Source organism: Sorex fumeus, unplaced genomic scaffold (genome assembly GCF_029834395.1).
Source record: "Sorex fumeus unplaced genomic scaffold, SorFum_2.1 ptg000079l, whole genome shotgun sequence".
Taxonomy (NCBI): domain Eukaryota; kingdom Metazoa; phylum Chordata; class Mammalia; order Eulipotyphla; family Soricidae; genus Sorex; species Sorex fumeus.
The window spans coordinates 6,707,302-6,728,387 of NW_026606136.1; the positions used below are offsets into that span (position 1 = coordinate 6,707,302).

The 21,086-nt window shown below is 47.1% G+C and overlaps 1 protein-coding gene across 1 annotated transcript in view; it reads right to left on the reverse strand.

Annotated features, from left to right (window-relative positions):
* Nucleotides 1-8,661: 8,661 nt before the first annotated feature.
* LOC130038751 (histone H3.1-like) overlaps nt 8,662-21,086 on the reverse strand; it is a 159,724-nt gene continuing 147,299 nt past the window's right edge. Inside the window, exon 4 of the mRNA XM_056130564.1 lies at nt 8,662-8,770. Coding sequence (XP_055986539.1) covers nt 8,662-8,770 — 109 coding nt within the window. The remainder of the gene's footprint in view (nt 8,771-21,086) is intronic.

The window sequence follows — 21,086 nt, forward strand, 5'->3', positions numbered from 1 at the left end:
AAGCACAACCAACCCCTACAGAAAGATAGCACAAAACCCCATGACAATAATCTCTCTCAATGTCAATGGTCTAAATGCACCAATCAAGAGACACAGAGTTGCAAAATGGATCCAAAAACTGAAACCCACATTCTGCTGCCTACAAGAAACTCATCTGAACAGTCAGAGCAAACATGGACTCAAAGTTAAAGGATGGAAAACAATCCTGCAAGCAAACAGCTCCCTCAAAAAAGCTGGGGTGGCCATACTCGTACCCGGCAACATAGATTTCAGGTTGAAAAAGATTAGAATGGACAGAGAAGACCATTTTCTATTTATCAAGGGATATGTACGACAGAAAAAATCACACTCTTAAATGTATAGACACCTAATGAGGGACCAGATAAATACTTAAAACAACTGCTAACAGATTTTAAGGAGGACATTGCTAGCAATACAGTAGTAGTCAGAGACTTCAGTACAGCCTTATCAACTCTGGATAGATCAACAAGAACAAAACTCGACAAGGAAACATTGGCTTTGAGGGAAGAAATAGAAGAGAGAGGGCTAATAAACCTATACAGGGCTTTACACTCCAAAAAGAAAGAATGCACATTCTTTTCTAGCACACGGGACATTTTCCAAAATATACCACGTGCTAGGTCACAAAACATACATCAATAGAATCAGGAAGATAGAAATAGTATCAAAAATCTTTTCAGACCACGATGCACTGAAGATAGAAGTGAATCACACACAGACACGGAGAACCAAATCAAACACCTGGAAATTAAACAACTCAATGTTGAACAACGAGTGGGTCAGGAGGGAAGTTAAGGATGAAATCAAAAAATACCTGGAAACAAATGAGAATGAAGACATGAGCTACCAGAACCTATGAGATGCAGCTAAAGCTGTGTTAAGAGGAAATTTTATAGCTTTGCAAGCATTTCAAAGGAAGGAAGGGCTTACATAGATAACTTGACTTCACAGCTCAAAATCTTAGAAAAAGACTAACAAAAGGAACCCAAATCCAGCCGAAGGAAAGAAGTAATAAAACTTAGAGCAGAAATTAACATGGAATCCCAAAAAACAATCCGAAAGGTCAATGAAACCAAGAGCTAGTTCTTTGAGAAAATAAACAAGATTGATAAACCACTAGCAAGACTCATAAAGAAAGAGAGAGAACCCTAATAAACCAAATCAGAAATGAAAAAGAGGACATCACAAGAGAAACCAATGAAATACAAAAGATCATCAGACTACTTTGAGAGTCTGTATGCCACTAAACAAGAGAACCTAGAAGAAATGAATAAATTCCTGGATTCCTATAATCTCCCAAGATTGAACCAAAAAGACTTTGAATACCTGAATAGATCCATTCATATATCAAGGAAATTGAAACTGTAATCAAAAGTCTTCCCCCAAACAAAAACCCAGGCCCAGTTGGATTCACTAGCCAATTCTTCCAAACATTTAAAGAGGACCTGTTACCCAGTTCTCCTCAAGCTTTTCCAGGAAATTGAAAAAACAGTAACTCCCTCAAACAGTTTTTATGGGGCACATATCTCCCTGATACCAAAAGCAAACAAAGATACCACCAACAAAGAAACTATAGGCCAATATCCCTGATGAACACGGATGTGAAGATCCTCAACGAAATATTAGCAAACATAATCCAACAACTCATCAAAAAGATCATATACCACAACCAACTGGGATTCATCCTGGGGATGCAAGGATGGTTTAACATTCAGAAATCAATCAACAAAATCCATCATATCAACAAAAGTAAAGATAAAAACCATATGATCATATCAATAGTTGCAGGGAAAGCATTTGACAAGATCCAACACCCGTTTATGATGAAAACTCTCACCAAAATGGGTTTAAAAGGAACCTTCCTTAAGATAGTCAAAGCCATTTATAGAAAACCTACAGCAAGCATTATCCTCAAGGGGAAAGGCTAAGTGCCTTCCCTCTAAGATCAGGAACAAGACAAGGATGCCCACTCACCATTTCTGTTCAATATAGTACTGGAAGTACTTGCAATAGTGGTTATGCAAGAAAAAGATATCAAGGGCATCCAGATAGCAAAGGGAGAAATCAAGCCCTCACTATTCACAGATGATATGATACTATATCTAGAGAATCCTAAATCTCTACCAAGAAATTCGTAGAAACAATAGACTTGTACAATAAAGTTGCAGACTATAAAATTAATGCCCAAAAATCCATGGCCTTTCTATACACAAATAATGAGACAGAGGAAAGTGACATAAAAAAACCAATCCTGCTCACAATAGTGCCCCAGAAAATTAAGTAGTTAGGAATCAGCCTAACTAAAGAGGTAAAGGACCTCTATAACGAAAACTACAAAACGCTACTCCATGAAATTAAAGAGGACATGAGGAAATGGAAACATATTCCCTGCTCATGGATAGGAAGAATTAACATTGTCAAAATGGCAATACTCCCCAAAGCATCATACAGATTCAATGTTATCCCTATAAGGATACCCATAAAATTCTTCAAAGAAATGGATCAAGCATCCTGAAATTTATATGGAAAAACAATCGCCCATGAATAGCTAACACAATTCTTGGGAAAAAGACATTAGGAGGCATTACCCTCCACAACCTCTAACTCTACTACAAAATGGTAATAATTAAAACAGCATGGTACTGGAACAAAGGCAGGGCCGCAGACCAATGGAACAGGGTGGAATATCTTTACACACAACACCAAATGTATGAACATCTAATCTTTGATAAGGGAGCAAGAAATGTGAAATGGAGCAAGGAAAGCCTCTTTAACACATGGTGCTGGCATAACTGGACAACCACATGCAAAAAATGGGCTTAGACCTCGACCTAAAACCATGCACAAAAGTCAGATCAAAATGGATTAAATACCTCAACATCAGACCAGAATCCATAAGGTACATTGAAGACAAGGTCGGCAAAATCCTCCACAATATTGAGGCTAACGGTATCTTCAAAGATGACATTCCACTGATCAACCAAGTGGAAAGAGAGATAAACAAATGGGATTATCTTAAACTAAGAAGCTTCTGCATCACAAAAGATACAGTGACCAAAATACAAAGAAAATCTACAGAATGGGAAAGGATATTCATGCAATACGCATTGAACAAGGGTTGATATCAAAGATATATAAGGCACTGGTTGAACTCTGCAAGAAGAAAACATCCAACCCCATCAGAAAATGGAGTGATGAAATGAATAGAAACTTTCTCAAATAAGAAATATGAATGGCAAAAAGGCACATGAAAAAATGCTCTTCCACTAATCAGGGAGATGCAGATCAAAGCAACTATGAGATACCACCTCACATCACAGAGACAGGCCCACATCCAAAAGAACAAAAGCAATCAGTGTTGGCATGGATGTGCGGAGAAAGGGACCCTCCTACACTGATTGTGGGAATACAGACTGGGTCAGTCCTTCTGGAAAACAGTATGGACGATTCTCAAAAAATTAGAAACTGAGCTCCTATTTGATCCAGCAATGCCACTTCTGGGAATATATCCCAGTGAGGCAAAAAGTATAGTCAAAGTGACATCTGTACTTGTATGTTCATTGCAGCACTGTTTACAATAGCCAGAATCTGGAAAAAAAAAACCAAGTGCCCGAGAACAAATGACTGGTTAAAGAAACTTTGGTACATCTACACAATGGAATACTATGCAGCTGTTAGAAAAGACAAAGTCATGAAATTTACATACAAGTGGTCTGCATGGAAAGTATCATGCTAAGTGAAATGAGTCAGAAAGAGAGGGACAGGCATCGAAAAAATTCATTCATCTGTGGAATATAAAGTAACAGAAAAAGAGACTAATACCCAAGAATACTTGAGACAAGTACCAGGAGCTTCTCTCCACGGCTTGGAGGTCAGCCACACATGCTGGGGCAAAAGGCAGCTCAGTTAGAGAAGAAACCACCAGGTAAAGGGTGCTAGGAAGGCCCGCTTGGGATGGGAGATGCGGGCTGAAAGTAGACTATAGACCGAATATGATGGCTACGCAATACCTCTATTGCAAACCACAGCACCCAAAAGGAAAGAGAGAGCAAAAGGGAATGCCCTGCCAGAGAGGCGGGGTGGGATGGGAGGAGGATGGGAGGTGGTGGGAGGGATCACTTGATCACTTGATCACTTGACATCCCGTTACTCATCGATTTGCTCGAGCGGGCGCCAATAACATCTCCATTCGTTCCAGTCCCGTGCTAGTGTAGCCCAATGGCATCTGCTTGTTATAGGAACATGAAGAGCCTCAAACTGATTGTTCAGAGTGTTGACGAAGAAGTCTGACCATCTCGTGGGTGGGCGGCCTCATGGTCTTTTGACGTCCCATGGAATCCAGTCGGTAACGACTCTAGTCCAGCGGTCGTCTCCAAATCTCATTATGTGTCCAGCCCATCTGATTTTCGATGCCTTGGCAAATGAGACAGTGTCCCTGATTCTTGACTGTCGACAAAGGTCAGAACTACGGATTCTTTCTCTCATTTGAGTGAAGCGAGATATTCCAATCATAGCTCTTTTGATTCCTCTTTGGGAGACCCGAATAGCATTCTCATCTTGTTTTCGTAGGGCCCAGGTCTCTGAGGTGTATGTTAATGCAGGAAGAACAGTGGAATCGAAGAGATTTGTGCAGAGCCGGAGGTTCTTCGTCCTCTTAGCTATTTACTCAACATTCTTGAAGGCGTTCCAAGCCACTTTCTTCCTCCTGCGCAACTCAGGTGCCAGGTCATTCGTTATGTTGACTTCTCGACCTAGGTACACATAGCTGTTGCATTCGGAGATGGTCATTCCGTTGAGAGCAAATGGGAAATCAGGAGCGAGACTGTTTCTCATGAAACAGTAAGATTCACCTTCGAAAAATTCAGCTGTAGTCCGACCTTTCCACACTCACGGTCGAAGTCAGTCAGCATTTGTGCCACTTGGCTAATGTTTGGTGTTATTAGAATGATGTCATCAGCAAAGCAGAGGTGGTGTAGTTGCCGACCATCTATCTTCACTCCCATTCCTTCCCATTCCAGATGTCACATGACATTCTCGAGAGTGGCACTGAAGAGTTTCAGTGAAATTGTATCACCCTGCCAAACCCCTCTCTTGACAAGGATGATCACTTCTTTGTAGAATGGTGATATCCTGGTAGTGAATCCATAATACAGCTCACAGTGAATCCTGATGTAATTAGTTTGGATGCCTTCGATAACCGCTTCCATCTCAGCAGAATCAAAGGCCTTCTTTAAATCAATGAATGTTAGAGTGGCATCTTGAACTCCCTAGAAACCTCAATGAGCTTGGTTATCATGTGGATATGGTTGATCGTCCTGAATCCTTTGCAGAACCCGGCTTGCTCGCATGGTTGTCCTTCATCTAGAATTCTGCCAATCCTATTCAGGATGACTCGAGTGAACAGCTTGTAGATGACAGACAATAGGCAGATCGGGCAATAGTTGCCAATGTCGTGGATGTCTCCCTTCTTGTACAGTAGTACAGTCCTGCTAGTTTTCCATTGGGACAGAACCTTGCATTCAGACAGGTAGCGAGTGAAGAGCCAAGCCAGTGTATTGATGAGTACTGACGGCAGGTTCTTCAGGTGTTCGGGTCTGACCTTGTCTGGGCCAGGTGCTGTTCATTTCTTTACTGATAAAATGTCGTGTCAGATTTTGGAAGGGAGAACATTGGGAATGACGTATCCATCCTGCGGAATTTGGTTTGTGGGCAGATGAACGTGGCTACCGAAGAGATCTGAGTAGAAGTCATAGATAATCTTCTCCATTGCCCTTCTGGAAGATGTGATAGATCCATCAGGACATCGGAGGGCAGTCATCTTGGTCTTGTAGTTGGCGAAGGACAGGCAGGCGTTATGAATACTTTTCCCGGCTTCTGCCACATCTCCCAGCACTGCTGCTCTTCTCTCTTTCAGGTCTTCCTTTATCAGATGGGAGGAGAATGGGGACTGGGAGGGATACTGGGATCATTGGTGGTAGAGAATGGATTCTGGTGGATGGATGGGCACTCGATCATTGTATAACTGAAACCCAAGCACAAGAATTTGTAAGTCTACAACTGTACCTCATGGGGTTTCACTAATAAATTTTTTTTGAAAAAAATTTTAAAAAAGAACGAAATGCTGCTTCTACTTATGCTCTCCTCAGCTCTGACACAGAGCTTGTGTGTCGCATTGCCAGGCTCTCTCAGGCTGCCTCAGGCTGCTGCTCTTCGGTTCAAGTCACTGATTTCAAAACTCCGGAGGATCTCAGCAGAGCAAAATAAGTGCATCCTTGGCATTCCATGAAGCATTCAGAAAAATAGCATCTCTGGATGGGGATAGAGAAAAGTACCAGCCCCGGGCCCTCGCTGCCCTCTGAAACAACTGGGAAAGTTGGGCAGAGCTCCACAGGTAAGAGTGAAGTTTGAAAGCCAAAATGTTCCAGTTACATGGCAGGCTCCATCTGGTTTAAAACTAGAAATGTGTCTTGAATGGGGTGAGATGCGGGAGGGGAGAGGGCGTGTTTGTGGTCGGAGATCCTTGCTGCGCCCGTGGAGCTGTCCAGGGTCCTGACCCTCCCGGTTCTCCTGGGCTAGCCTCTGTCTGAACTCCGGCTCCTGTAGGATTTTTCCTTGTCACTCCCACATTTCCACTTCCTTATACCTGTGGGACAAAGTCCAAAGAACTGGTTGAAAGAGTAAGTAAAGGCCCTCCCGTTGATCATCGATTTGCTCGAGCGGGCCCAGTAACGTCTCCATTGAGACTTTGTTGTTACTGTGTCTGGCATATCGAATACTCTCGGTAGCTTGCCGGGCTCTCCGAGAGGGGCGGAGGAATCGAACTCGGGTCGGCCATGTTGGCTGCGTGCAAGGCAAACGCCCTACCGCTGTGCTATCGCTCCAGCCCAAAGAACTTGTTGAAAGAGTAAAGATGAAATTCCCCGGCAGGCTCTGAGCTGCTCTGAAGCGTCTTTGCTCTTGCAGAGATGTAGACGCAGAAATCTCTCTCTGAGAGGCCATTTCCATCCACAGTTCCACCCGGACCCCACACAAACAGGTTCCAAGAAATGCTGAGCTTGAGTGAGACCATGACAGGAGCTACAGCTGAAACCCCCCTTGAGTGGGCGTCATGCTTATCCCTGCTCCACGTAACCTGCAGAAAAACACGCAAATGCTCGCCCTGTAGAAGTGCTTGGCTCTCGTGCTTTCCCCAGGTGCAAGCGTCATCACATGCTGCTGGAACCTCAGAGTTACCTTCTGGATGAAACGTGGTGGGTAACCCGGAGCTGAGCTTCTGGTTCTCACCCGCCACATCCGGTGGGTGCTTTGGGGACATTTCTCTGGCCTTGGGACACTGTCGTTTGAATATGCCTTGAAGTTTGGTATCTGCCTCAGCGACAAGGCAGGGAATATGCAGAAATTCATCGGAGGCTCAGGGGCTTGTCCCCCCTCAGCTGTGCAGACCCCGCAGACCCCCCTGGCCGGGGCCAGCAGCAGAGTCCTCAGGGCCGAGCTGGTCTCCTTCCTGCCAAGAAACAGCGGCTGTGGAATCGGGGGCTACCCCTCCGGGCAGAGGGCAGCGCGTGAGCTGAGCCCCCTCCAGAGCCTCCGGGCTCGGCGAGAAGAGCAACCATCTCCTTGGTTTCACAGGCATGGAATCTAGAAAGATCCGTGCACTTGGCTGAGTGCAATGTTGGGGGGCGGACAAACAGCTCTGGAAGCCCTCAGGTCTCTCCAGCCTTCCTCCTGCCTGGAGACCCCCAGTTGACTTCTCTAAGCCCCTCTGGCCCGTGGCTCTCAGGGCTGCTGGGAGGTGAGTTCTAGCATCTCACTCCCCAAATCTCACTTTGTTGAAAGAGGGGGGCCCGGGTTCGAGACATAGCACCAATAGGAAAGGTCTTACCCTGCCACCACATACTGTCCGCGAGGAACATAGGGTCACTCCTAGCACAGAGCCAGGACTAGCTCCCGAGCACTGTGGGGGCAAGGGCAGAAATCCAAAAGAAGAGGAAAGGAGAGGAGAGAGGGGGAGCATGAGGGTGATCAAGGGAGAGGAGACCAGGGACGGGGGGGGCAGGAAGAGATGGGGAGGAAGAGGGGGAGAGCGGAGGAGGGAGGCTATACAGGCTCTGCTCACTTCTCCTCCCAGCCTGGAGGCAGGAATGGTGCCGGACTTGACCTGCCTGCTGGTGACCATTGGTGGCAGGTGAATGTAGTGGACAGAGTTGGGCACTGTAGGCCTCGGGGGCATGGCCACCTGTTCCCCTTCAGCAGCCCCTGCCTCAGAGTCAAGTGCACCCGAGTCAAATTAATCCCCAGTTTCACTCACTGACGTGGATTCTCTGTTGCTGGTGGCTGAATTGGGGCCTTGGGGACTTTCTTTTTTCTCATGAATAAGGACTGAATAATGATACCATCCCATGGGGTTTTCGTTCAAGGGGAAAGGAGGCAGAGCCAACGTTCACCGAGGGCCTGGGGGAGGCAACTGTCTCTGTGGCAGAGATCAGACCCAGCGTGTCCACAGGTTTGGGTCATGGGTGACAGGGTAGAGCGGGCTGCCACCACCAGAGCCAGGGTCATGAGGTTGGGACCATTGAGTGGAAGAAGGTTCTAGACTACGTGTGCTCATGCTCATTTGTCTTCACCCTGGGCACTTTGGGCTCAGAGCATCTGGATCTCTTGAACTTGGCCACTGTGAGTCAGACAAAGCGGGCATGCCAGGGCTGGGACGTTGGCATAGCGGCTCTTCTCCCTGGCACTGACCAGGCAGCTGCGGGAGACAGTGGTCAGCAGAGGGGAGAGCACTGAGGATAGCCAGTGCCCTGGAGTGGACGCTTAGTGCCCAGGGCACTGCCGGGGTCACCCAGCCCTGCCACTCCGCGTCTGTGGGGCTGACCATCCACTGACGCCATCTCCGCCCCTCCAGTCAACAGCAGCACAGGAGGGGGAGAGGCTCGCCCCCAGGCTGGCTTGAGGTTTCCTCCAGACATCCTGATTCCAGCCAGGACACATGTGCTGCCCTGGCCACTCTCCCGGGGGCTACGGAGCTCGCTCTCGAGTGAGAACTGAAATCCCCATTCTCCGTCCTTGCTGCAAGTCACCAGCAAATGCAGTTCCTGACTGGAAAGCCCCACCAGTGCCTGTGTGGGCTCCGCATGGTCCTGCCCAGCTGCTACCAGGGGCTGGCCACTGACCTTGCCCACCGCCTTCCCTGTCTCTGACCACAGGGACCCTCCATGCAATCGGTCATCTGTTCCCACTGCACTGGCAGGGACTGTCCTTAACTCACCCATGGTAAATGGCTGCGGCAGCTCTTAGCCTGTCACCATTAGTTTCAGAACCACTCAGACATTTGCTACCAGACATCTGTCATCCAAATTGATTCAATAATTCAGAAGACAACTAACTCTTGACCCCTCCCTCCCTCTCTCTCTCTCCCTTCCTCTCCCTCCCTCTCTCTCCCTCTCTCTCTCCTCTCTCTCTCTCCTCTCTCTCTCTCTCTCAATCTTGGGCCACACCCAGCAGTGCTTAGGTACCAGTCCTGGTGGGGGCCGAGGGTGTGTGTGTGTGTGTGTGTGATGCCAGGGATAGAACCTGGGCTGTCTGCGTGCGAGTCAGGTGCCCTCCCTGTTGTGCTGCCTCTCGGCCCGCAAAGACAAATCCTTGGAGATGGACACTACCTGCTTTCTTCCCAGTCTGTCCCCAGCACTGCGGGTAGACACAGGGACGTTATGGGGCCGTCCTGGCCCATGAGGAGTTTCTCTCCTTTGTTCCAGAGCCTCCCTTTTATGTAATTTGCAAAATTGTTCCAGGAAGGAAGCGATGTTCTTCCTTCTTGTATTAGGAAGCTATCGAGGCAAGGAGGGAGACAGAACAAAACAATACGAGTTGTGCCAAATGCGTTTCCTACGGCAGTGAGGAGGGCTCAGAGCCAGTAACTCAGGGAATGTGATTTGCTCCTGCTGTCACACGGCAGAAAGACGTCTCCCTCCAGATGACGTCAGAGGGTGGCCACGCGTGGTCCTCACTGTCTGGCCCATGTCAGTCCCAGGGAGTGGAGTTCACCCAGTGCCACGCGAGGGACAGTGGAGAGCTGAGATGGGCAGTGTCCAGGGAATTTGTCCTTATGAGTGGCTTATTGGTCTGTGAGGCAGTCCAAGTCCTTCCAATCTTCGGGAGGAGGAACTACTCACTGTGTGGAGAGGCGAGACTGTGGTGAGACCACGGGAGACTCGGTGTCAGGGGCAGCCGGAGGGAAGGCCGTACTGGTCAGGGTGCAGTGGGAAGCATCTCAGGCATTGGGCCCCGTTCCCCGCAGTCACACTGAGATGGTTCTCGGGCTCCCGTCCCCAGCCTGGCACGGTTCCTTTGGAGGTGACTGGTCTGCAGCACTGTAGAGTGCGTGTAGGGTTTCTCGCCTCTGCAACTGTGTTATCGCCAGGACAAATGTCCTGCCACCCGACACCAGCCCGCCCTCTTCCTGTTCCCCTCCACCTCTTCTCCTCCCGTAACCCCCTTTCCATGATCAGAGTCTAAGGCTTCGTTTTTATTTCTGCTTTGTTCAAATGCTTCATTTCTTTAAACTCCACCAGGGAGGGAATGATTTCTTTGTTTTCTTTGTTTTCTTCCATCTGACCTGATTTACCCTCCTCCTGGCCCGGCCCTGGATGCAGGCGGCAGGCTCTCCTTGTTTATTCCTTCAGCATCTGAGAACGTTCCCTCAGGCCGCCTCTTTTTTTTTTTATGCATCAGCTGTGGGTTCCTGGGTTATTTCTAAATCTGGCCTGTTGTAAACAGTGCTGCAGTGAGGGCAGAGTGCATGGGTGTGTTCCAACAGGTATTCCCTATTCTTTGGGTGAATGCCCAGGAGTGGGGTTATTAGATCTTCCGCTGGCTTTATTGCTAATGGTTCAAGGAACCTCATCCCCTTTTCCATCACGTCTGCACAGATTCCCACATGGTTTCCTGCCCACCCTCTCGCTCTCTTGGCACGGCTCTCTTTCCTGACTTTCTGATTGTCACTGGTTAAAGCGTGAGAGAAAAATCTGAATGTGGCTGTGACTTGCATTTCCTTGATGGGGAGTGATGTAGAACCTTGTGTGTGTGTGTGTGTGTGTGTGTGTGAGAGAGAGAGAGAGAGAGAGAGAGAGAGAGAGAGAGACAGAGAGAGAGAGAGAGAGAGAGAGAGAGAGAGAGCCTCCTGTGTGTCTTTTTGGTGAAGTGCCTTGTGAGATCCTATTTGGGAATAAGGTTGCCTGTTTTTGTGCTGGGTTGTATGTTTGAGTACTGGGCACTGACTCCTGCTCTAACATATTTGTGAGAGTTTTCTCTTCCTGGGCCACCTTCTCAGGTGAAACTGGTCTCCCTTCACCGTGCAGAGCTGTGAAGTTGACGAAGAGCCATCTGTTCACGATCCGTTCTTTCCTCTTACTGTTGGAGTTGAATACCAAGGGCAACACTGAGACTAGTGTCAGTGAGTTTGCCATCTGTGTCAGCTGCTTCCATCATGTGGGTCACACATCACAAGTCTGTCATCTCTCTTGAGTTAATTACTGTGTACGGTATAAGATAGAGGTTGCTTCATTCTACTGCATGTAGCTTCATTTCCCCAGCACCATTTATTGAGAATTCTTCTCTCCAGTGTATGCTCTTTGCTCCTTTCTCTTATGATTAGTTCTCTCTATGTCACGGACATGGTCACGGTCCTCCCATTGTTCATCGATTTGCTCGAGTGGGCCCAGTAACATCTCCATCATGAGACTTGTTGTTACTGTGTTTGGCATATCGAGTACGCCACGGGTAGCTTGCCAGGCTCTGCCGTGCGGGCGAGATGGTCTCGGTAGCTTGCTGGGCTCTCCGAGAGGGGTGGAGGAATTGAACTCGAGTCAGCCATGTTGGCTGCATGCAAGGCAAACGCCCTACCGCTGTGCTATCGCTCCAGCCCTCTCTATGTGTATGAGTTAATTGCTGAGACTTCTAATTTTGTTCCTTTGATCAGTGTATCTGTTTGGATTCTAATATCATACTGTTCTATTTTGTTGTTGTCTTTGTTTGGTGTGTGTGTGTGTGTGTGTGTGTGTGTGTGTGTGTGTGTAGGCACAGCAGGTGGCATTCGGGGTTTATTCTTAGCTCTGCATTCAGGGATCATTCCTGGAAGGCTCAAGGGACTATACAGGCTGCTGGGGATTGAGCCTAGGCAGCTGCATGCAAGGCAGGCACCCACCCTCGGTATGATCTTTCTGGCCCCAACCATAGTGCCTTTATTACTGCATCTTTATCACATGGTTTGAAGTTAGGGAACCATGACACCTCTTTCTGTGTTGGAAATGATGCTGTTCTGTCTTTCTTTTGAAGATAAATTTTCTTTTTTTTTTTTTGTGGGTATGACAGTGACAGTGACAGTGGGTATGAAGTCCTGCCACTTTAGGAAAAATTACAGAAGGGTATTGAGGCTCACTAACATAACATCCTCGACAGGATGTCTCTATTAAATTTTCTAAACAGGAACCTATTGACTATTTAGTTTTCCAGAACATATTAAAAAGTTACGTAGTCTCTTAAAAGAATAATTTCTTCTTTCTGAAAAATGTAGACATTTCTGAAATCTCCCTTTCAGTATTAGGAGTTATAAGAAATACTATCAGGGACATCTAAATATATCCTTTTCTATTTAGCTTTTGAGTAATTAAGAAATACACGTACCACTCAATGCTGAAATGAAAGCTTTCATATTGCCATGAAACAACTGGTATAGTAATGAGAAGGGATTCTGGGAGATTAGAGCTGAAGTTCATCTCAGGTCTATTTTCTTCTACCTTAAGTTTTAAGAAGAAAAGAGGAGTCAGAATAATGGTACAGTGGGTTGGGGGCTCAGGGCTGGTCTCTGGTCACTCTGGTGTTCATATTCTCCCAGAGGCCTGCCAGGAGTAGCCCAAGCGCCACTGGGTGTGGCCTCCTCCAAAAAGGAAGAAAGGCATGTTATATATTCAGATTACCTGAGTGTCTATTTAAGAAAACCAGTCATTGTCACACCAGTCATTAGTAATTGAGGCCTCTGAGAATTCCAGATGCTCGTGAATTATGTATCTGCTCTGAAAACTCAGTGTCTGTAGAAGGGAGAAGCCCAGCCAAAGAGCTGACGTTGTCAACTCCCGCTGTTGTCCCTTCCCTTTTGGCCTTCTCTTTGGTGACAAGCACTTTCGTCCCATGACCGCAGTGCGCTGCTGTCTCCTGTCATCCCTTTTGTCCTCGCCAGCGTGGGTTTGGGGTTTGCCATGTGCCGTCCTTACTACTGTGTGCTCAGCCTGGCCTCCCCCCGCCTGGCCTCCCAGGACCAAGAAATCAATCACTGCCACAGCAGGAAGTCTTTCATCAGGCAGGTAAAGGATGTGCCAAACACACCTTCGTTTCTCGAGTTCCAAAATTCTTCTACCTACCCTCTGATGGTATCACGGAAATTAGAGGCAATAAATTACATGTATTTCTGTTAACTCAGGAGCGTGAGTAACGGTGAGGAGATGATGGTAACCAGGGCTGGCGTCCGTCAAGTGCCCGCTGCCTGCCGATGTCCATGATGTCCACGTTAGTTGTTTTGTAGGAAAGTCTGTCATATGATTTAGCAACCCGTGAGGAGCTGCTTTTGTCTCTGCATCGCAGCTTCGGAGAGGTGGCCTGGAGTCACACCTCACGGGGCACGGCCGCGCAGTTGGGTTAGACTCGGACTCTGCTTGTCGCCCCAGGTCTTCTGGCCGTCGGGCAGCAGCTCCTGCATCAGTCAGGAGTGTGAGCATGACACTGAGTATCGGGGATGCTCTCCTGGGCCAGCCCTGTGCCGAGCACTCCCGCTGAAGCCCTGCCCCACCCCATTTGCTCCTGTGCACCTGGGGGGGATACCGAGGCTGCTGGGTCAGGGAGCAGGGACAGGCCACACAGGGCACTGGCATTGCTGAGACTTGCTGGTCAGTCAGTGATAGTGTGGGGAAGCCTGTCTCCCGGGGAGTCTCTCCTGGCACTCACCCAGAGACTGCAGGGCCACTGCCCATGCCGGGCAGCTCTGAGCCCAGCGCCCCTCATCTGAGAAGGGCGCGAGTTTCCCTAAGGGCCTCCCTGGTTTAACTCTGACGTTTCAATTTCAGTGAGATTCCCCTGCTGGGCCTCCAGGCCCAAGGTGCCCTCTCTTTCCAGGGTGCCTGAACACTGAATGGTGCCCAATAAGAGCCCAAGGTCTGAGCCGGTGTCTGTGAGGGGCAGGCGTGCGGTAGGGAGGCCGCTGGCCTTCAGAATGGTCCAGTCTGTTTCTCCTCATAAATCAAAACTTTTTCTACCAGAGAAGGTGAAAATTGGGAAACTACATAATGAAGTAAGTATTTTCAATAAGCCTCCCATTCAAATACAACCATTGCACAGATGTTGCACATAATTTTCACAATTTTATAATAGAATTTTATGAATGACTATGTTTATGATGAACCTTATTAATAAATGACTATAAATCATGGATTAAGCTGTCATAAATAAGCCTTTAATCTAAAATGCCAATCACCTGTTTTAAAGTGGCAAAGGATCCAAATAGAGATTGCTCTAATCAAAGAAAACAGACAACGGCATCGGGACCAGAGATGGGGCAGCAGGGAAGGCTCTCGCCGTACTCACGGCCAACCTGGGCTCCATCCCTGCCTCGTCCAGATGTTCCCTCGAGTCCTTCCAGGAATGGTCCTGAGTGCAGAGCCAGGACTAAGACCTAGCACTGCTGTTTCTGACCTCAGAAGCAAACAAACTTAGTAGGAAAGCAGCATCCACGTGCATTTCTCATCCTGGGAGCCCCCACCCCACCCCCAATCTGGACCTCACATGCACGCACTGTTGACCTCTCATCCGACCACTGAAGCCTGCTGTCCCTTGCATGTGGAGCTGCCTATCTCACACGATGTGTGTCTCTCTATCTCTGTCTCTGTCTGTCTCTCTCCTCATATTTCTCCAAGTAGAACTATTTTACTCCTTCACACCCCCTCAGCCCCCCCCCCCCCCAAAGGAAGACAAATCTACCTACATTCAATAGGTAGATGAGAAGAGTTTCAATGTTTAGGGAAATGCAGATTCAGACACCGTGTTATTCCTTCAGGTCCGAGAGAATGCTGCACAGATGGAAGGCCAGTGATAGCTAGAAGGCCTATCACTGGCCTTCTAGCGGGGTGAGGCGGGGACACACCTGCAGTGAGGTTCAGCCTCAGGCTAAGGCTCCTACCCCCACCCCGGCTGCCGAGGGTATGCGGGAATGTGCTGAGCTCACGGGCGGTCAGAGGCACAGACTGCGGGATCTGGGAAAGAAGCAAACAAACCAGGAGATGAGAATGTGGTCACAGGAGGACAGGAAGGGCAGGAGGGAAGGAAGGTGGCCCAAGGGCCCAGGGGCCAGCGGTCAGGGCACTGGGCAGGAGTGTGCAGTTCACACGGGCCGGCCTTGTGTTTGAGCTGCGGAACTCCACCCCCAGTGCTCATTACAAGGAGACACTTTTCCTGTTTCACTTTATTCTTTAATATTTGGCTTTTTTAATATTATTATTATTATCTTGCCCACACGGCAAGCTACCCGTGACGTATTCGATATGCCAAACACAGTAACAACAAGTCTCATGGTGGAGATGTTACTGGGCCCACTCGAGCAAATTGATGAACAACGGGAGGACCGTGACCGTGATTATTATTAGTGAAACACCATGAGGTACAGTTGTAGACTTACAAACTTTCGTGCTTGGATTTCAGTTATACAATGATCGAGTACCCATCCCTTCACCAGTGCCCATTCTCCACTGCCAAAGATCCCAGTAGCCCTCCCACCCCTTACCCCATCCCCCCCTACCCCACCCCACCCCGCCTCTGTGGCAGGGCATTCCCTTTTGCTCTCTCTTTCCTTTAGGGTGTTGTGGTTTGCAATAGAGGTATTGAGTGGCCATCGTGTTCAGTCTATAGTCTACTTTCAGCACGCATCTCGCATTCCAAGCGAATCCTCCAAACACCCTTTACTTGGTGTTCCCTTCTCTATCTGAGCTGCATTTTACCCCAGCGTGTGCTGTCAGCTTCCAAGCTGTGGAACAGACCTCCTGGTACTTATCTCAGCTATTCTTGAGTGTTTGTCTCCCATTCTGTTACTTTATATTCCCCAGATGAGAGCAGTCTTTCTATGTCTGTCCCTCTCTTTCTGACTCATTTTATTTAGCATGATACTTTCCATGTAGAAACATTTGTATGCAAATTTCATGACTTCATCTTTTCTAACAGCTGCATAGTATTCCATTGTGTAAATGTACCAGAGTTTTTTTAACCAGTCATCCATTCTTGGGCACTTGGGTTTTTTCCAGATTTGGGCTATTGTGAACAGTGCAGCAATGAACATACAAATGCAGATGTCATTTCGACTGTACTTTTTTGCCTCTCTGGGATATATTCCCAGGAGTGGTATTGCTGGGTCAAATGGGAGCTCAATTTCTAATTTTTTGAGAATCGTCCATGCTGTTTTCCAAAAGGGTTGAACCAGTCGGCATTCCCACCAGCAGTGAAGGATCGAATACCTTTCTCGCCACATCCACGCCAACACCCATTGCTTTTGTTCTTTTGGATGTGGGCCAGTCTCTGTGGTGTGATGATATCATATTGTTGTTTTGATCTGCATCTCCCTGATGATTAGTGATGAAGAGCATTTTCTCATGTGCTTTTTAGCCATTCAGATTTCTTCTTTGGCAAAGTTTCTGTTTCATTTCATCATTTTTAATGGGGTTGAATGTTTTCTTCTCGTGGAGTTCAACCAGTGTTTTGTATATCCATGATATCAACTCTTTATTGAATGGGTATTGGGTGAATATCCTTTCCCATTCTGTAGATTAATCACTTAATCACTTAACTTCCCGTTAGTCATTGATTTGCTCGAGCGGGTGCCAGTAACGTCTCCATTCGTCCCTGTCGCATGCCAGTATAGCCCAATGGCATCTGTTCACTCTGGGAACATGAAGAGCCTCAAACCAATCGTTCATGATCTTGATGAAGAAGTCTGACCATCTGGTAGGTGGGCGGCCATGCGGTCTTTTGGAATCCTGTGGAATCCAGTCAGTAACAGCTCTAGTCCAGCGGTCATCTTTAAATCTCATTACGTGACCAGCCCATCTGATTTTCGACACCTTGGCAAATGAGACAGCGTCCCTGATTCTTGATTGTAGACGGATGTCGGAACTCCGGATTCGTTCTCTCATTTGAGTGAAACGTGATATTCCAAGCATAGCTCCTTCTATTCTTCTTTGGGAGACCCGAATAGCATTCTCATCCTGTTTACATAGGGCCCAGGTCTCTGAGGCATATGTTAATGCAGGAAAAACAGTGGAATCAAAGAGATGTGCCCGGAGCCGGAGGTTCTTCGTCCTCTTAGCTATTTCTTCGACGTTCTTGAAGGCGTTCCAAGCCGCTCTCTTCCTCCTGTGCAGCTCGGGTGCCAGGTCATTTGTCATGTTGACTTCTCGACCTAGGTACACATAGCTGTTGCATTCGGAGATGGTCATTCCGTTGAGAGCGAATGGGGCATCAGGAACGAGGCTGTTTCTCATAAACATTGTCTTCGTAAGATTCAGCTGTAGTCCTACCTTTCCACACTCACGGTCAAAGTCGGCCAGCATTTGTGCCGCTTGGCTGATGTTTGGTGTTATTAAAACAATGTCATCAGCAAAGCGGAGGTGGTATAGTTGCCGACCATCTATCTTCACTCCCATTCCTTCCCATTTCAGTTGTTGCATGATGTACTCAAGGGTGGCACTGAAAAGTTTCGGTGAAATGGTATCACCCTGCTGAACCCCTCTCTTGACATCAATGATTACTTCTTTGTAGAATGATGAGATCCTGGTAGTGAATCCGCAATACAGCTCACGGAGGATCTTGATGTATTGGGCTTCAATGCCCTGATTGGCTAGGGCTTCAATGACCACTTCCGTCTCAACAGAATCAAAGACCTTCTTTAAATCAATGAACGTTAAACAGAGCGGCATCTTGAACTCCCGAGAAACCTCAATGAGCTTGGTTATCATGTGGATATGGTCGATGGTGCTGAATCCTTTGTGGAACTCGGCTTGCTCACATGGTTGTCCTTCATCTAGTGTTCTGCCAATCTTACTTAGGATGACTCGAGTGAACAACTTGTAGATGACAGACAATAGGCAGATCGGGCGATAGTTGCCAATGTCATGGATGTCTCCCTTCTTGAACAGTAGTATGGTCCTGCTAGTTTTCCATTGGGACGGAACCCTGCATTCAGACAGGTAGCGTGTGAAGAGCCGAGCCAGTGTATTGATGAGTACTGACGGCAGGTTCTTCAGGTGTTCAGGTCTGACCTTGTCTGGGCCGGGTGCTGTTAGTTTCTTTACTGACGAAATGGCGTGTCGGATTTCGGAAGGGAGAATGTTGGGAAAAACATATCCATCCTGTGGAATTTGGTATGTCGGCAAGTGGACATGGCTATCAAAGAGATTTGAGTAGAAGTCATGGATAATCTTCTCCATTGCCGTTCTGGAGAATGTGATGGATTCATCAGGACGTCGGAGGGCAGTCATCTTGGTCTTGTAGTTGGCGAAGGACAGGCGGGCATTATGAATACTTTTCCCAGCTTCTGCTGCATCTACCAGCACTTCTGCTCTTCTCTCTTTGAGGTCTTCCTTGATCGCATCTCTGCACTGTTTTGCGAGCTCGGACGTTAGCTTGCAGTTGCCTGAGGCATGTGCCAAACCACGTTGGTGAATAAGCTCAATAGTTTTCGAAGACAGGCATTTTTTTGTGGCTATCTCTCTCTTGGCATTCCTCGCACAATCATGGAGGTGCTGAACCAGTCGATCGTATTCCTCGTCAATGTTGTCAACAATGGCATCTTCCCATGTTGCCGCAATAGTGCCAAAGAGCTCCCAGTTGGTGGTCGTTCTGGGAGTTCTCTTTTTAAACTTTGCAGCCCTTTCTCCCCGCTCTGTGAAGTAGAATTTTGCATGAAGGAGACGGTGGTCCGATCCCATTCGGAATTTTGGGACAACAGCGACATTGGTCAGGCAAAACCGTCGATTGAATATGATGTGGTCTATTTCGTTATGGAATCGTCCACCGGGAGACTCCCATGTCCAACGTTTAGATTCTGCCTTCTGGAACTGTGAGTTACCATGGATGGTCTTGGTCGACATGATGAACTCAGACAGTCTCTCACCCTGTTCGTTCCATTCTAAGCCATGGGTCCCAATGTGAAGTTCTTCAGCTGATCTTCTTGGTCCTATCTTGGCATTAAAATCACCCACAATGATCTTGTAGAAGGTGTGGTCTTCTTTATAGAACTTCTCCAGCTCCATGTAGAACTTCTCGATTTCTCTTTCATCATAATGAGATGTTGGTGCGTAGACAACGAAGATAGAAACTGCCAGCAGTGAGCCACATCTATTCAAATGTAAATGTCCGATTCGGGTTGTTAGGCATTCGAATGAATCAATGCTCTTGGCCAAGTTAGTGTTGACAAGGACACCGACGCCTCCAACACCTCTTTTATCGCATGTTCTGAAGAAGATTCTGTAGATTATCTTTGAATTTTGGTCACTGTATCTTTTTCGGTGCAGAAGCTTCTTAGTTTAAGATAGTCCCATCTGTTTATCTCTGTTTCCACTCGGTTGATCAGTGGCATGTCATATTTGAAGATACTGTTAGCCTCAATATCGTGGAGGGTTTTGAACGACCTTGCCTTCAGTGTACCTTATGGGTTCTGGTCTGATGTTGAGGTATTTCATCCATTTTGATCTGACTTTTGTGCATGGTGTTAAGTCAAGGTCTAAGCCCATTTTTTGCATGTGGTTTTCCAGTTATGCCAGCACCATTTGTTAAAGAGGCTTTCCTTGCTCCACTTCACATTTCTTGCTCTCTTCTTCAAAGAAATGGTTCAAGCACTCCTAAAATTCATTTGGAACAGCAAACGTCCACGTTTTTTGGGAAAACAAACAATTCTTGGGAAAAGATGATGGGAGACATCACCCTCCCCAACCCTCAAACTCTACTACAAAGCAGTAACAATTAAAACAGCATGGTACTGGAACAAAGGCAGAATGGTAGACCAATGGAACAAGAACACAACCCCAAATGTATGAGTATTTGGCTTATTTTTTGGGGGGTCATACTCGGCAATGCTCAGGGGTGACTCCTGGCTCTGCATTCAGGAATTATTCCTGATGGTGCTTGGGGGACCATATGGGATGCTGAAAACCAAACTCGGGTTGGCCTCGTGCAAGGCAAACGCCCTACCCACTGTGCTATTGCTCCAGCCTCCCTTCTTTTCTATTGGGAAGATTGATGTTAGCTGATCTTTTTGTGTCAATCCTATCACACGTGCGTGTCCAATGGTTCTGTTAGACCCTTGAAACTCACAATGATGTACGTAGATCATTTCTCAACGAAACTGGAAAATGAAAGTACCACAAAAGCACTCATCACTCTTGCTCTGAGTCAATACTATAGGATAATTCGAATGTTTCCTGCAACTACAATTCTTAAGAGGGGGCCGGAGCAGTAGTATAGTGGGGAGGGCATTTGCTTTGCCTGTGACTGATATGGGTTCAATCCCTGTATCCCAATATGTATCCCAATATCCCAAGCACTGCTAGGAGTGATCTCTGAGTGCAAAGTCAGGAGTAAGCCCTAAGCATGGCCAGATGTAGCACAAAACACAATTCTTAAGCATGCTGACGGTCAGTATGGTAAAGCTTGTACACACAGCTAATACACATGCATATACAGAAACATAAAAACATTTTTTTTTAAAGTTTTGGGAATGCTGAATGAATCTTGCCTTCTGAGTAACTCAACAGCTGGAAATCTCCAGAACCTTTTGTTGCCAAGGAAGCTCAGCCTATAAGAATCTGCACTCTTACTTAGCACAGAGGAAATTCGTAAAGCACCTAAATGCTACAAATGAAAACATCAGGGAATGGCGGCGATTTAGTTGGATATTTCTTGAACTGAGCAGGAATGGTTCTAACACACCTTTAGTATGCACTGGAATCTACTTGATTTGTTCCAGGTATAATTCTAAG